Genomic DNA, 14,841 nt, shown 5'->3' with positions numbered 1-14,841 from the left:
ACCGAAATTTGCGTCGGAAAGGTCCAGTTCAACTACAAAATGACATCTCTTGCAACTTCTGAAAAGGATTACTCATAATTTGAGTTCGGAAAGCTGCACGCACGTCAGAAAGTCGAAACTTTCCGACGAAAACTATGGTCGGAGAGGACGGAGACTGAGAGACGTATGTACAGCCCTCTATACTATAGCTGTGCTCGTCTTGCGCTCTGATTAAAAGAAAGAAGTCAACACAACACAACAGCACAGCAAGTAATTACACACACATCACAACGCAAGAAATCTTCCTCCACCCACCGTTTGTTATGTTACTGTATATCTTCACTGCAATTAGATATTGATATTATTGTCGGCTTGCCGCCCGTGGTTTCGCCATCTCGTAAAATACAGAGTATCGTCCAGTACTAAAGAGTAAAGACGCACGCACGCATCCCGTAACTGATACGGGACTCGGGAGGTCGGGGAATCATTACAGGGCGATTTATTTGAGAAATGACGGTGAAATGGGTGAAACTACAGTAGTGCTCCTAATGTTCTAGTCTCGCTGTGTATGTACACGCAGAGTCGCAGAGTAGACTTGTGTGAGTGTGTGAGAAGAAAAGCCGTCGCCCTCGGCTCGTTGCGGCTCTCCATTGGCTAATGTACTCATGTCACGACCAATCTGAGCCGTGTTGCTATAGATACGGATAGAGCCCATAGCCTAGAAGGCTATTAGCCTAGAAGGCTATGGGAGGCAGGCAGGCAGCACTCACTCACACACACCACACTCCATTCTAAGCGCACACAGTCACAGAGACGTCATGTGTGAAATTCACAGCGCGAAATGTTCCGAGCATGGTTCTGAGCCCGGGCCCGGCCCTAGGCCCGTTGGCGAGTTTCTAAAGGCCGGGCCGGGCCCTGGTCGGGTCCCGTCGGGCTTGCAGGGCTCTACCCCCCCCCCCCCCCCCCCCCATCTCCTCCATCTCTGCATCTCTGCTTGCAGGCAGTGTTTGTTTACGCCCATTTGTGACGTGAATCGCGTCGTCGGTCAACTATGGCTTGTGCAATATATGGCGCAAAAAAAATTAAACATTTTGGCATTATATGAGAAGTAGAGACACATCTGAAGGTGATAAAGTTGATGTTGGGCAAGGTACATGCGTTGATTTTTGTATTATGTTTTTTAGACAATTGAACAACTGCTGAACGTGGAGTTACAGATGGAAACACACACACACACACACACTAATTTTTTGGGGCGATTCTAATAAAGGTTGTGGAATTACAGGGAAAAAAAGCAAAAAAAGAATCTGCTTTAAGTAGCATATGAGGGGTCAAACTAGGGGTTTTTCATGATTCTGAATCCATTGCAAGCATCTGTTTTGCACACAAAAAAACATTCCTTGGGCTCATCACTTTTCACACTTGTGGGGGCCGTTTTAGCCCAATGAATGTTTTTTATGCAAAACAGATGTTTGCAATAGATTTAGAATCATGAAAAAACCCTAGTTTGACCCCTCATATGTTACTTAAAGCAGATACATTTTTTGCTGTTTTCCCTGTAATGTAAAGTTAATGGGACACCAACTCTAGCGGCTGATAACACCAATTTAGCTGTGTCTCAGAAAGGGTTATCATACCAAAATATAATCTACAGATATAGAGCTTTTCAAAAATGCATGATAACCTTTGCCACCTTTCCGATACCGACATCTCATATGGCCCATGGACTAAGAAGCTAAGTGACAAAACCAATCTACGGAACATAAAGTAGCAGGCTGGTACCGGCCGGGGCTACCGATTCAGAAGGCATTTGTAGAATCAGCCTCAGGTCTCAATGGGTTAATGTTGCTCATGCAGGTTGATCAAATCACTGAGAAGCATTTTATTTATTTCCCCCAAGTCACAAGACATTGTAATTAGTACAATTACGCAAGCAATGCTAAAAGGATAACCCAAAGAAAAGGCCTGAGCGCTTGTTTCCATTTGAGTTCCAATGTATTCGATTCATAATCAGGACATACAAGAACATACAGGTAGACTCATCGTTGCCACGTGACAGGACGCTGACTCAAACCACTCAGCGGGTTTCGAGCTCGTGGAACTGCTACTTTTGATGCTTTTGTGTGACGCTGTATTATGATCAATAGGACATTAATTTACAAAAAAACAATAAGTTACAATATGGAGATAAGATGCTTTTCTGCCCGACAGCAATGATATACAAACTCATCACCACCCCATCATTGATACCCAAGTATGTGAATTAGTCAATAATGTTTTTATGATTGTTAATTTGATTGAATCTCATCTATCATGAGCTCATCACATCCCATGATCTGATGTCATTTCTACACTGTTACATAATTCTGATTAATGTTATTCATGAGTTGTTTAATAGACATAGAGTTCACATTGGCTGAGCAACTATACATACACAAAATAAAAATAATCAAGCCTTATGTGACTTGTTCTTGAATAACTTGAGACTTGACTTGGATATGTCTCTAATAACTTGCATTTAGTTCAAAAAGACTTGAGGGTTGAAATGAGAGCTCAGGGGAGTGCTGCTTTGGGATTTGGAAGTGGTGAGTTTGGTATCGAAGGTGCTCGGAGAACTTGGTTCATTTGACCCATTTAGACCTGTTGAAACCTACCTTTCCATCCGGTGTCGTTTCCATCTGCTACAGGGGCTGAGAATTGATTTCTAGAAAACATTGACAATTCTCTAAAGTTCTTTCAGAAAACTGTTAGGATTCAGAAGCCTTTTTTACAATGGTCCTCATAAAGAAAAGCTAGCTTTATTGTTCTGGCATATGCACAGAGGACTGCGACGCGTTTTGGCTTGTAGCCTCGGTCGGGGTGTGACGAAGGCTGCAAGCCAAAATGTTTTGCTGTTACATGTTTATAATCTAAAGTACCCTGTGGATATGGCTTAACGTTAAAGGTATTTTTAGCTTTTTGCCTTGAATGCCTTTTCTTCTGACTTGAGTGTTGTCTTGGACTTGCACTGAAATACCCTTCTGTGTTCAAGTCCACTTAAAGAGCAAACAAGTTCACATTGTCATTTGTGAGACACAATTCAAGGCACTCGTGGCCCACTGTATGTGGACCAAAAGTATGGTCTTCAGCTCTGACAGAGAAATGACATCATCATCACCTTTATTTATGTACTCAGGAGTACAGTTGAGGGGCAAGCCCTAATTTCCAATGTAGACAAGGTTACAAAATAGACACAATCCAAATCCGTTGCATCATTACATTACATTGTGCAATCAGAGTTAATACAAAAAAGAACATAAATGGAATGAACAAGCCAATCAAAACAAAACGACTAAATTAAAATGGGTTCAATTACCGTTGAGTGTTAGCGGACCATTTCTCTAAACTGACCAAATGATGGCAAGGAGCTCATATCACAACTCACTGGAGAACACCTACTGTGCTACCTAAGTGTTTAAATTAAGGGTTTTCTACAGGGGGTCCGGGACACCTAGGGGGTCCTCAGAGTTACAACAGAGGGTCCTCCAAATCTTTGTTTGTATTTCACTAGTAAAGTATAATTACAATAGTGTCCATATTCTGAGAACTTTAGCCAAATGGCAGATCTACAAGCTCACAACGCCTCGCGCTGCAAGGCATTGTGAGCTTGTAGATCGTCTATTTTCGGCAAAGAGGTTTGGTGTAGAGGGGACAAAAGAGCAGACTAAGCGTGGAAGTCAAGTGGTTAAACATAACACATTTACATGAATCCAAAATAAACTGATGATTGTGCTGCCAAACGATGAAACTATATGGAATCTATGAAAAGGTTGTGGGGGTCCCTGCTTCATCTCTCTCTCAAATAAGGTGTCCTTGGCCTGAAAACGTTGAAGACCATTGGTCTAAATGTCTAACATGTCATTTTGTGTGTGTCTGTGTTCCCTATATAGGAATACGTGGCTTACAGCCACACAGGAAGGATCATCCCAGCGATCTGGTTCAGATACGACCTCAGTCCCATCACAGTCAAATACACAGAGAGAAGACCGCCCCTGTACCGCTTCATCACCACTGTGAGTTAACTAACAACTCCATGACTTTATTCTCACCTTCTCTAGAGCAGGGGGTTTCAAAGTGGGTGACGGGGCACCCTTGGGTGCCGCGAGATCATTTGATAATATTTGGAATTTATTTGGACACTTGAAAAAAATCTTATTTAGTATCATTTTAAACTTGAAGTACAAAGTTATTTTCAGTCAGTTCTAACAAAAATGGCTATTATCTCAACGTTTTCCTCGCAGCATAATCACTAAAATATTGTCTCTGTCGGACAGAAAACTTGTATCTCCAGTACGACTTTTGCCCTGCTTCATCATACAAGACCGTCACACAAAACTAGTGAAAACAGCCGATCTACAAGCACACAACGCCTCGCGATGTGAGGCGTTGTGTGCTTGTAGATCTGCTGTTTTCACTAGTTTAGTAGATTTAATAGATGATAAATACAAAACGAACGGTTTTGGACATACAAGGTTTCCAACCGACAACGACGATATGCTATAAATACAAGGTGCTGGGAGTGAAATTTATAATGTAGGGGTGCCTCGGATTAAAAAAATATTCATGGGGTGCCCTGAGACAAAAAAAGTTTGGGAACCCCTGATCTAGAATACTTTTAAATGAAAGGCCTTCGAGCTCTCTTTGAATACAGATCTTTAGATGTTGTTGTTGTCCGTCCAAAACCTTTTCTTGTAACGAAGAGGGAAAAAAATACCTGTGTTCCAATGTAGGCGACTATTGAATTAGTCACAACTTCTTGTTAATACTTCTCATACTTTTCATTTCATCCACAGACTTAACCCCCTTTCTCTTTCACTTTCAAAATCCAATAGAAAAAAACAGATTGACAGGCTCAATTGTCGTGTTTATGACTTAGTACTGCATTCATTTACCAAAAAACATAAACAAGTTGAAATATGGAGATCTAGGTTTCATGCCTGACAGCCACGATGAAATATAATTCCAGAAGTCTTATAAATGTGTCAACAAACAGGACATTTTTGTACACACGAGTGGTCTGAACTCTGATGGCGATTTTCAACAGACCTCTGTTGAGTTCACCCACCACCACGTGTGCTTTTGGTTTTATTTTGTGGTCTTTCAGTCTAACAAGCATTAAGAAATAAGCTCTCAAGATGTTTTCCCTCCGGACTCGAGCAAGATCCCCTCATCTGACCCCCGCGTTGAGCAATGAATGTGTTGCTCATCTGTGTCCTCATCTGGTCATCAAGACCTCATCAAGAGTTTCAAGCTCATGAAGAATGCAATCATGACAATTACTGGCTGCCTAAGCCATGAGTCTTGTTTGACCCGTGCACCTTCATTTTATCATGACTTCAGCAACATGAGGCAAGCAAAGGCAGATGACTGGCATGACTTTATAGAGAGTTTATGACTCAGAGCTCAAGATTGCGGAGTCAGTCGAAGCCTTGACAAGGCCGCGCTTCGGTGTCCAACACTCATACTTGTGTGGTCGTGTAATGGTGGAATGAGGAGGAAACGGACGGGATTGTGAAACAAACACGGATCATCATCACATCCAGAGGAGGACATAGTCTGTTGGGGTTGGACAGTCAGAGCCAGACCCATTTATCTATAGCAGTGGTTCGCAAAGTGGGTGCCCTTGACACAAGTCCAGGGCTGCCTCAGAATACTTTGATAATATTTGGAATTCATCAATGTCACTTCAGTTTAAAACACTTCACCAGAAATGGCAGATCTACAAGCTCTCAACAAATTGTGGCTCCACAGCAAAATTAGTTAATAACACGTCAATATCAGATGAATGGCCATTTGAAAATAGCTCACCACTCGTTGGTTTTATGACGATCTGCTTTTAAAAAAAGAGAGAAAATCTTTTACAATATTTAAAATATTTTAACATCACAAGACTTGTATGGGGGTTCCTGGCGCAACATATTTTCAGTCTGCAGCCAATTCATTTGGGGGTTTCTTAACATGAGAAAGTGTTGATACTGACAGATTTTGACTCTATTATGTATGGACAATGAAGCCTTTTATCCATTTGTTATTCTGCAGATCTGTGCCATCATCGGAGGAACGTTCACAGTGGCCGGCATCATCGACTCCTGCATATTCACCGCCTCAGAGGCCTGGAAGAAGATCCAGATTGGCAAAATGTCCTGAGTACGGTTTAGTGTTTACCACCCCCCCTCCACTCCCCCCACCCCACCACGTATTTATAACTGTAAAGGGTGCTAGCCTGATCAGCGGAATCTGATGCTGCTCACACCATGCAATTTGTTGAGATCATGGAATCACAGTTTAGGATTAGTTTAGGATTAGTTTTAAGTGATGGGGAATAGCTGTGCGGCTACATGGCTATTAGGCTACATCTCAACGTGCGAAAACCTTCTCGGTTCATCAAGTTCTTCAACACGTCTGGCCCACGGACTGGTTGGGGTACATCAAATCAACCCTTCTCATGTCCAAAACGGTTAACTTTTCAGGAAATTGAAAGTTATTTAGTTACAAGCTCCTGTTAATAATGTCCATTGGTTAAATTGACCCACAGAAGTCTGATGAATCATATATTATAGCGCACATCGTGTTGCATTACTCGCATCGCAATGCATTGCATTGCGTGCTTACGGTTTGTCTATTTTCCCCATTTGTGTACAACACTGTTACTTTTCACGATTCAAAATTCAAAAGCAGCAGATCTACGAGCTCGAAGCGCGCCGATTCGCGCCGCGGTTCGAGCTTGTGGATCTGCTACTTTTGACACTTGTTTGTGTGGCGCTGTGGTACGATCAAGCAGGGCGTTAATTTACGTTGAAACACAACATTAAAATATGGAGATGGAGAGGTGTGTGTGTGTGTGTGTGTGTGTGTGTGTGTGTGTGTGTGTGTGTGTGTGTGTGTGTGTGTGTGTGTGTGTGTGTGTGTGTGTGTGTGTGTGTGTGTGTGTGTGTGTGTGTGTGTGTGTGTGTGTGTGTGTGTGCATGATCCCCATGTGACATGGAAGTGTCGATTGAAGGAAATCTTTGCCTGATGTTCGTGTATCGTTTAAACCTGTGCTCTCGTACTCTTTCACACAGACTGTACCGGACTTTAAATGATCCCATTGTTACTATTACTTTGTTTACACAGTTGTTAAAAACAAGAAAAAGACACGAACGCTGTCCAAAACATACAAGTGCCCAGATATGACTTGGGAATATGACTAGGGAAATCATCTGTTGTCTTTATACTCTCATCTGTTTGATGTCAATTATCGTTCAAACAGCGTGCCTTTTGAGTTATCTCCTGTATTCTCTTTTACGTCCCATAGGGGCACTTTTGGGTCTGTAGTTTACAAATGGACCCGTTTCAGAAGTTACATAAATACTGAGGGTTTTACAGTGTAGGTTGGGGTCCCCAAAAAATGTTGAGAGAATGTTTGAGAATCATGGATGAATTCATGGGAATTCATGTACACAAATAGGAAATGTCTCCATAGGAAACACTGCTGGTCATCAGATTATTGGCTTAGGAATGTGACAAAAACTAAAAATACATCCATGAATTCAAGTCTCCATGTGGTGAGCAATCGATAGTAGGAAAAAAAAAAAAACATCATTTTGAGGGCGAACAACTACTTTTAAGGCCTTTATTCAAGGCCACTGGCTTGACCTTCTCTTTGAGACGTCACCATCTTGAAGTATCCGTCTGTAAAACCAGTGTTTACATGCATTCTTGTCACTGTAAGTCTATTACAACAACAGTATGTGTATTGTCTACTCTTTGCAGTCAGACAATCTGGACAATTTAAACCGTGAACGTTGTTATCTCTCAATCGTACAGTATGTATGACCTTACTATAGATGTTGAATGTCCTTACTTCAATTTGTTTCTTTTAATTCCCTTGTAAAAGAGAAGAACATTTTTTTTTTTTTGTTGGAAATGTTGTTTGGCCTCTATTATATCATTGTTACTGAATGTCCTATTTTTTTATTTCCACCGCGAGGAGAACATGTAGTTCATTTTTATTTTATGTGTGATTTATTTGTCGTTTGTCTTTTTATTTAGACAGGTATGAATATGAAATTCTGTGAGGTTAATAATGAAGTGTGGGGTTTGTAAAAGAGGTGACATGTCAGCTTAGAACAGCGTTTCTCAACATCTGGTGCGGGGCCCACTAGGGGTTCTTTCTCCCGCCTATGGGATGAACCCTGAGGTTAGCTTTTCCACCGAGAACCGAGTTGGTTCCGAACCGTAAAAGTTGGTTCGGAACGGGAACCACAAAATCCTTGGTTCCTCTGGTTCAATCTGGTGGAAACGCAAGCCGGTTCGCGGCCGGTTCGCAAGAACGAACCAAGGTTCCAAGAAAGTCGAACGGCACTGGTTCTTGAACCAAGGTTCTTTTGGTGGAAAAGGCTCCCTGAGAGTGGTCCATTTGGTTCCATTTGTACGCTCTCAGAGGTACAGACACCCGTAAGGATCCAATTAGGACCCAAGGTTGAGAAGCGGTGAGCTTTATAACCGGTTTCCTTTTTTTTTTTTTTTTTTTTACTTCATTGTCTTTTAAAAAAAAAACCATGGTTACCATAGCAACCCAGATCTAGGACGGCGATAAACAAATGTTTTCATAACTGGTCTTTCGGGTCTTTTCGAGGTCATTTTCGCTCTTCCGGTTTCTTTTGCATCTCAAGTTACTGTACTTTGTACTGCCTTCCTGATACTCAAGTAAAGGTACTTTACAAATCAATGTGCTTTCGTTCCATTGGCTAGACTGATCTTTCTGTAGCAGCGCACAGACACAGACTGGGTCAAATCAGGGGTTCTCAACCTTTTCAGTCCGCGACCCCCAAAATAATCATATTTTAACTGGGGACCACCCACCCCGATGAGCACTAAGAGTTGAGGCATTACATTTTGTATAACCACAGTTCTATTGTGAAAATAGCAGATCCACATGCTCACAATGCCTCGCGAGGTGTTGTGAGCATGTAGATCTGCTATTTTCACAATTTCTGCCTCTAATATTTTACAATTTGACCAATATTTAATTTGTCATTGCAGTCCTCAAATTGTCACTTTAGAAATGTGCAGATACCCTCTATACCAGGGGTCTTCAACAGGGGGTCCGCGACCCCTAGGAGGTCCGCGGAGGTACTGCAGGGGGTCCGCGAAATTATTGGTAAAAAAAAGAGAGAAAAAAGAAGAAGATTTCAAAAAAAATTGTTTTTCACATTTATGTAAAGAAAAATCATGATTCTATCTATTTTGAATAGCTTGAATACATGATTACTATGCAATTGACAGATTGTTGATATTATTGACATTGGTTCTCAGTTAATAAGTAGTATGTTTAGAAATGGTAGTGGTACGGCCCACCCTGCTCGCTGTAATAAAAAATATGTCGTAGCCCCGACCCCCCCACTCTACGAGGTGGTAGGGGGTCCCTGCTCCATCTCCTCATCAGTTTGGGGGTCCCCGGCCTGAAAACGTTGAAGACCCCTGCTCTATACACTTAAATGTTACGCTGGTTTCTTTGCTGTTGAGTGAGAAAACAATGTTGCCCATTAAGTTAATAATCTGGGGACCCCCCAAAATAATATGGGGACCCCCCTGGGGGCCCCGACCCACAGGTTGAGAACCGCTGGGTCAGATAACAGCATGGCTTCTTGTTGTCAGACTTCATATTGGTCATTTGACGACAGACGGAAGCCATTATGACATAACGCGCAGTTCCTACTGTGATAACAATAGTACATTTCATGTAACACACTTTATATTTGACACAAATCTCAAAGTGATGTATGAATGACTCCAGTATTTTTCAGGCTGAGTCGACCCACATTCACTTCCTGTCTTGCCTCTCGAAAGAGGCTAACTGATGACCTCATCCTTGCCTTAAGGCCTAGAATTATTGAATGCTTTAACCAGTGAAAAATAGCAGATATACAAGCTTGATCTTGAGCTTGTAGATCTGCTATCTGCTAAAAGTCGTGAAAATGTGTAAAAATCTTATGTATTTTCAAAGCGAACGTTTGTAAATCAAAGTTTGCTTCTGGGTGGTCCCTGGAACTAAACCTTTTGAGATGCGGGTCCGTGGCCAAATACATATCATTTTGGGGGTCCTTCACATGAAACAGTTTGAGAACCACTGACATGGTAGTCTCTCAAGAACAGACTAACTGAGCTCCAGTTAAGTGAAAAGGACCTTTTCTTTGACGATGGCTAACCAGATTGCTGACATAGAAAAATCTTAGAAGGATTCAAAAGACACTTATAGAATCGTGTCAAAATTCTAATTTTCAAGATTTTTCAAAAATAGCAGATTTACAAGCTCACAGCGCGTACACAATAATGTGTACCCGTTCTAAATGGGTTAAATTGGAGAAATCCAAGGCCCATTTTCTTTCATTCATAAAACCAAGTAAAACATTTCAAAAGGTTTAGGTCACACATCTGACTACATCTTGTAGATTTGGTGGAAAAAAGCAGTCCAAGTACAGAGACAACTCGGCTTCAGTTAACTATAAGTTTAGAGCATACATGGGCAACTGGTGGCCTTAAAATTTGAAATTAAATTAAAAAAAATTACTTTCCAGCATTCCAAAAAGCTAAAAATTACTAGGATTCCAATTAAAAAATAGCAGATCTACAAGCTCAAAACATGTTGCTCTTTGAGCTTGGAGATCAGCTATTTTCGCTGCTTTTGTGTGATATAGAATGATGAAGTAGGGCAATGCGGTTAAAATACAGAGTCAGAGATCGGAGGTTTCTGCCCTACAGTATATGCATTGTGGCCCTCTGGAGTGTGTGTGCAAATATAGTGGCCCTCTCTATCATCAACGTTGCCCACCCCTGGTCTAGAGGGTTTAAGTGGTTAACTAAAAGATAAAGACTACTTCATCACCACTGATGATAAGAAGAGGCGTTATATCTTATCAGATAGTTGCTAGATTCACTGAGTCAGCAGCTACAGTCATCTCTGTACAGCCTGTTGTGTTACAGGCTTATTATAGTCCAAGGGCCCTATTATGATCCAGGTCTTATGCCTTAACTTCTTTGCCTTTTTTTACTATTTTGTTTTTGTTTTTTAAATATTTCAAATAGCTGATCTGCAAGTTCACAACGTGCAGATGTAGATCAGCATTTGAAGTATTTAAACATGTTTTTCAAAATAGTGAAAAAAGGTAAAGAAGTTAAGGCATAAGGCATAAGACCTGGATCATAATAGGGCCCCAAGTGTTAACCAAACATTGGGACGTGGACCAATTTTTGTGGGTCGCGGGTAAATGTCCCTTTTGTTTTTCGTTTCCTACATTAAAGTGTGTGTGTGTGTGTGTGTGTGTGTGTGTGTGTGTGTGTGTGTGTGTGTAAAAAATCCACGAAAATCCATAAATAATTAAGGAGTAGCGAAACTGCAGATTTACAAGCTCAACGCGTTGTGTGGTGAGCTTGTAAATCTGATATTTTCAGTATTTTGGGTCAGGGTAGCTCTGGTCCAGAGCGTGCGTCTCAGGGAGACATTTCTCTTTTGGGTCTTGAGCTAAGGATTCTGGGAAATGTAATATTGTGTAAAAAAGAAAAAAAAAAAAAAAAAAAAACATTGCAGATGGCTAGAACCCGAAATCATAACTGACTGTGGAAAGTTTGACATTTCTCGATTATAAATCCTTGTTTTGAGTGGTCTTATGTAATATTGTACTATTTTGAAATACAGACATTTGATATTCATGAACAGTCATGAACAGTATGCCATAAAAATTCAAAATGTTAACAAAAAAGGTTTGGAATAATTCACTGAATGCACTGAATGTGCCATGTATCTAGAATATATGAAAGTTTCAAAAGATATATGAAAGTTTCAAGAAATGTTACTTTTACACAATATTTCTTTTTTTTAGATGCATCTGTAGTTAATCTCAAACTGGTTAAATAAAGAAAACTAGAATTGACAAAACATGTTCAACAGTTAACTAAAATAAAAAACAAACAAATTGAAAACAAATTAAAAACTAAATGAAAATAAAAAGCTATATAGAAAAATTCAAAAAAGGTTTTCACTTTGGCATGAAGTGATGTTACATCATGTCCGATAAGTTATACTGTAGTTTCCCTGAGCCGGAGGGTAAGGCACAGTCATGTGTGCCCAGCAGGTTGTGTGTGTGTGTGTGTGTGTGTGTGTGTGTGTGACAGTAGTGTGTCACACACAGGGCCGTTCAACTGTCATTAACTGCCACCAGGGTGTACGTGTGGCTCAGATAAGAGGTGCTTTAGGGTGACTCACTCCTTGTCATCCTGCCTTTTGTTTGCCTCCAACCTACTCATCCATCCTGCTGCCTCGCAGCACAGCACTGTGTGTGTATCCTCCTCCACCCTCCTGCCTGGGGAATGAGGTCACTGGGCTGCTGGCACCATGTGCCACTGCCAAACCAGCAGTGGTGGCAAAAGTACTCAAAACCTTTTACTTGAGGAAAAGCATCAATGACGAAAAATGTTTGTCGACTGTGTTTTTCCACTGAAGAAAACTAAATAAAAACTAAGCTGTGATAACTAAAACTAAGAAGTATATTGACAATTTTGTCAACAAAATAAAAACTAGACTAAAACGTTAGGGAGGGACTACTGGAGAAGAGTCATTTTATGTTTGGTTGCTCTCAGGTGTTGCGTGCTGAAAATAGCAGATCTACAAGCTCACAACGCGTCGCAACACAACCAAGTGTAAAATCAGTCATTACGATGCCATCAAGGTCTGCCAAAATACATTTCAGTTGACTAAATCAAGATTTAGTCGCCTAGAATCTTATATTCAGTTGACAAAAATTAGACTAAAACTAAAACTTTTCAGGTGACTAAATTATGACTAAAACTAAATTACATTTTATTCAAAAGACTATGACTAAAACTAAATCAAAATGCTGTCAAAACAACACTGTATCAATACTGCAATGTATGAAATACTCTGTTACAAGTAGAAGGCCTGAATTCTAAATTTACTTGAGTCAAAGTACAAAGGTATTGGCATACCTTGTGTTGGTAGTCATGGTTGCCAGTTCCCACTTGATGTCATGTGGGAGTTCAGACTGCACCAGATCATAATGAATAACTGACAGCTTGCACAATGTCTTCAAAGTAGGGCGTAAATCTAAGATGTACAGGTCATCAACAGGTATGTTGGTGCCTGATTTGAATCCTCCAAAGATGATGATACGGTCTTCCACCATGCAACAGCACATCCCACTCATCCTGTCGGGGCCTTGCCCTTTCGCCTTGAGCTCAACGTGATTCCAGGAAAGGGTCTCTGGACTGAGTTTCCATAGATCATTTGTTAAGCAATGGTTTCTGTTTCTGCCACCAAATATGTATAGCTCTCCTTTGTAGGACAAGGCTGAATGACTATATTGTCGTTTGGGGATTGGGTGTCCAGAAGGCATACTCAGCCAGCAGTTGGTCTCTGTGTCGAACACTCTGAATGTATGCCCCCCCATATACCCCGCAAATACAAATATCTTTGTCCCAATGATGGTGGCAGAGTGACCTTTTGAACGAGGTGGTGGGGTTCCTCTGGTGTTAATTAAAGCCCAGACCATTATGGTGGTGTCCAACTTGTACATGTCATTAGGGTATGGGTATCTAAGCTGCTGGGTGTATCCTCCATAGACATACATGACCTTCCCCAGTACACAGGCTGAATGGAACCCCCTTGCCTCTGGAATAGTCCCAGTAATATTGGGTTTGAACCAGCTGTGGGTCTCGACATCAAAGGCATAAAGCCCATTGCAGTTAGCATACACCCCTCCCCAGATGTAGACAATTTCTTCTACCAGCGCAGCTGTGTGGCTCCAGCGCGCGGAGGGAACCTCAACAGGACTTTGACCTCTTTCATTTGTCACTGGGGGCAACTTCCTCCAACGCAAAGACACTGTGTTGAAGATGTGGACGTCAATCTGACCACCACTGTTGTTCAGGTTGTATCCTCCAAATGAGTACAGCTTGTGTCTGACTACCACAGTAGCATGGCAGGAATTCTTATGTGCTCCTTTCAGATGTGTCGTCCAGTGAATCATTTCACACAGCAGCACCACTTCAAATCAGTGCAACTATTACACCATACGTTGTAAAACAACAGCCTAGACCGAGGAGGTTGTTGAATGACATTTTGTTAATTGGACGATTATTTTTAAAGGACAAGTACATTGGGTGTGATGACAATGTTGTGATGTCATTGCATGATGATGTAATTACGCGGAAGAGCTAATTGTGGGCTTGCTGAAAGGCGAGACCAGTATTTTGTACCAAATCTTTATAAGTCAAGTTTATTCTCATCAAAAAATGGCAGACAGTACAAAGGCAGGGCCCTTAGCCAATGAGGAGCTGCATTCTAGGTGACATCACCAACAAGTGAGACCTGATATAAATAACAACAACACGTTGGCTCGAGACCAGTATGTTATATCAGTATGTTATGCTATACTTTACGGGCGCGCAGTGCTATTCCGATTGCCTTAAAGTCTGAGAGAGAGAAAGAGAGACATTTTCAAGCTCTCACCAAAACTAATGTGCCACTGTTCAACTATGAGAGCGGAGACACACATATGCTCATGATAAGCAGTGATAGCTGAGTGGTTAGTGTCCATAGCTAGGACTCTGGAGGTCCTAGAGGTCGCAGGTACGATTCCCCGCTCCAGCTATCACTGCTCCCCTCCCCTCGCGCTCCATGTGGGCAGCACTGGGTTCAGCTGGGTTAAGCTGAAAACTTGTGGGATGATGTAGGTAAATTCTTCTTCTCAAAAACAAAAAGACACAAATCTAGGTCAAACCAATTAACAGCCACAGCTGGTCCTTTCTCTGGACTCGCTAGTTATA

General features: G+C 41.4%; 1 protein-coding gene across 1 annotated transcript in view; it reads left to right on the top strand.

The window, feature by feature from the left end:
- Positions 1-8,585, top strand: part of ergic1 (endoplasmic reticulum-golgi intermediate compartment 1) — a 50,083-nt gene extending 41,498 nt beyond the window's left edge. The window contains exons 9-10 of the mRNA XM_080746313.1: positions 3,909-4,031; positions 6,058-8,585. Coding sequence (XP_080602439.1) covers positions 3,909-4,031; positions 6,058-6,165 — 231 coding nt within the window. The 3' untranslated portion in view covers positions 6,166-8,585. The remainder of the gene's footprint in view (positions 1-3,908; positions 4,032-6,057) is intronic.
- Positions 8,586-14,841: the final 6,256 nt, after the last annotated feature.

Source organism: Nannobrachium achirus, assembly GCF_963921795.1.
Source record: "Nannobrachium achirus genome assembly, chromosome: 17".
NCBI lineage: Eukaryota > Metazoa > Chordata > Actinopteri > Myctophiformes > Myctophidae > Nannobrachium > Nannobrachium achirus.
This window is presented reverse-complemented; position numbering and strand designations above follow the sequence as displayed.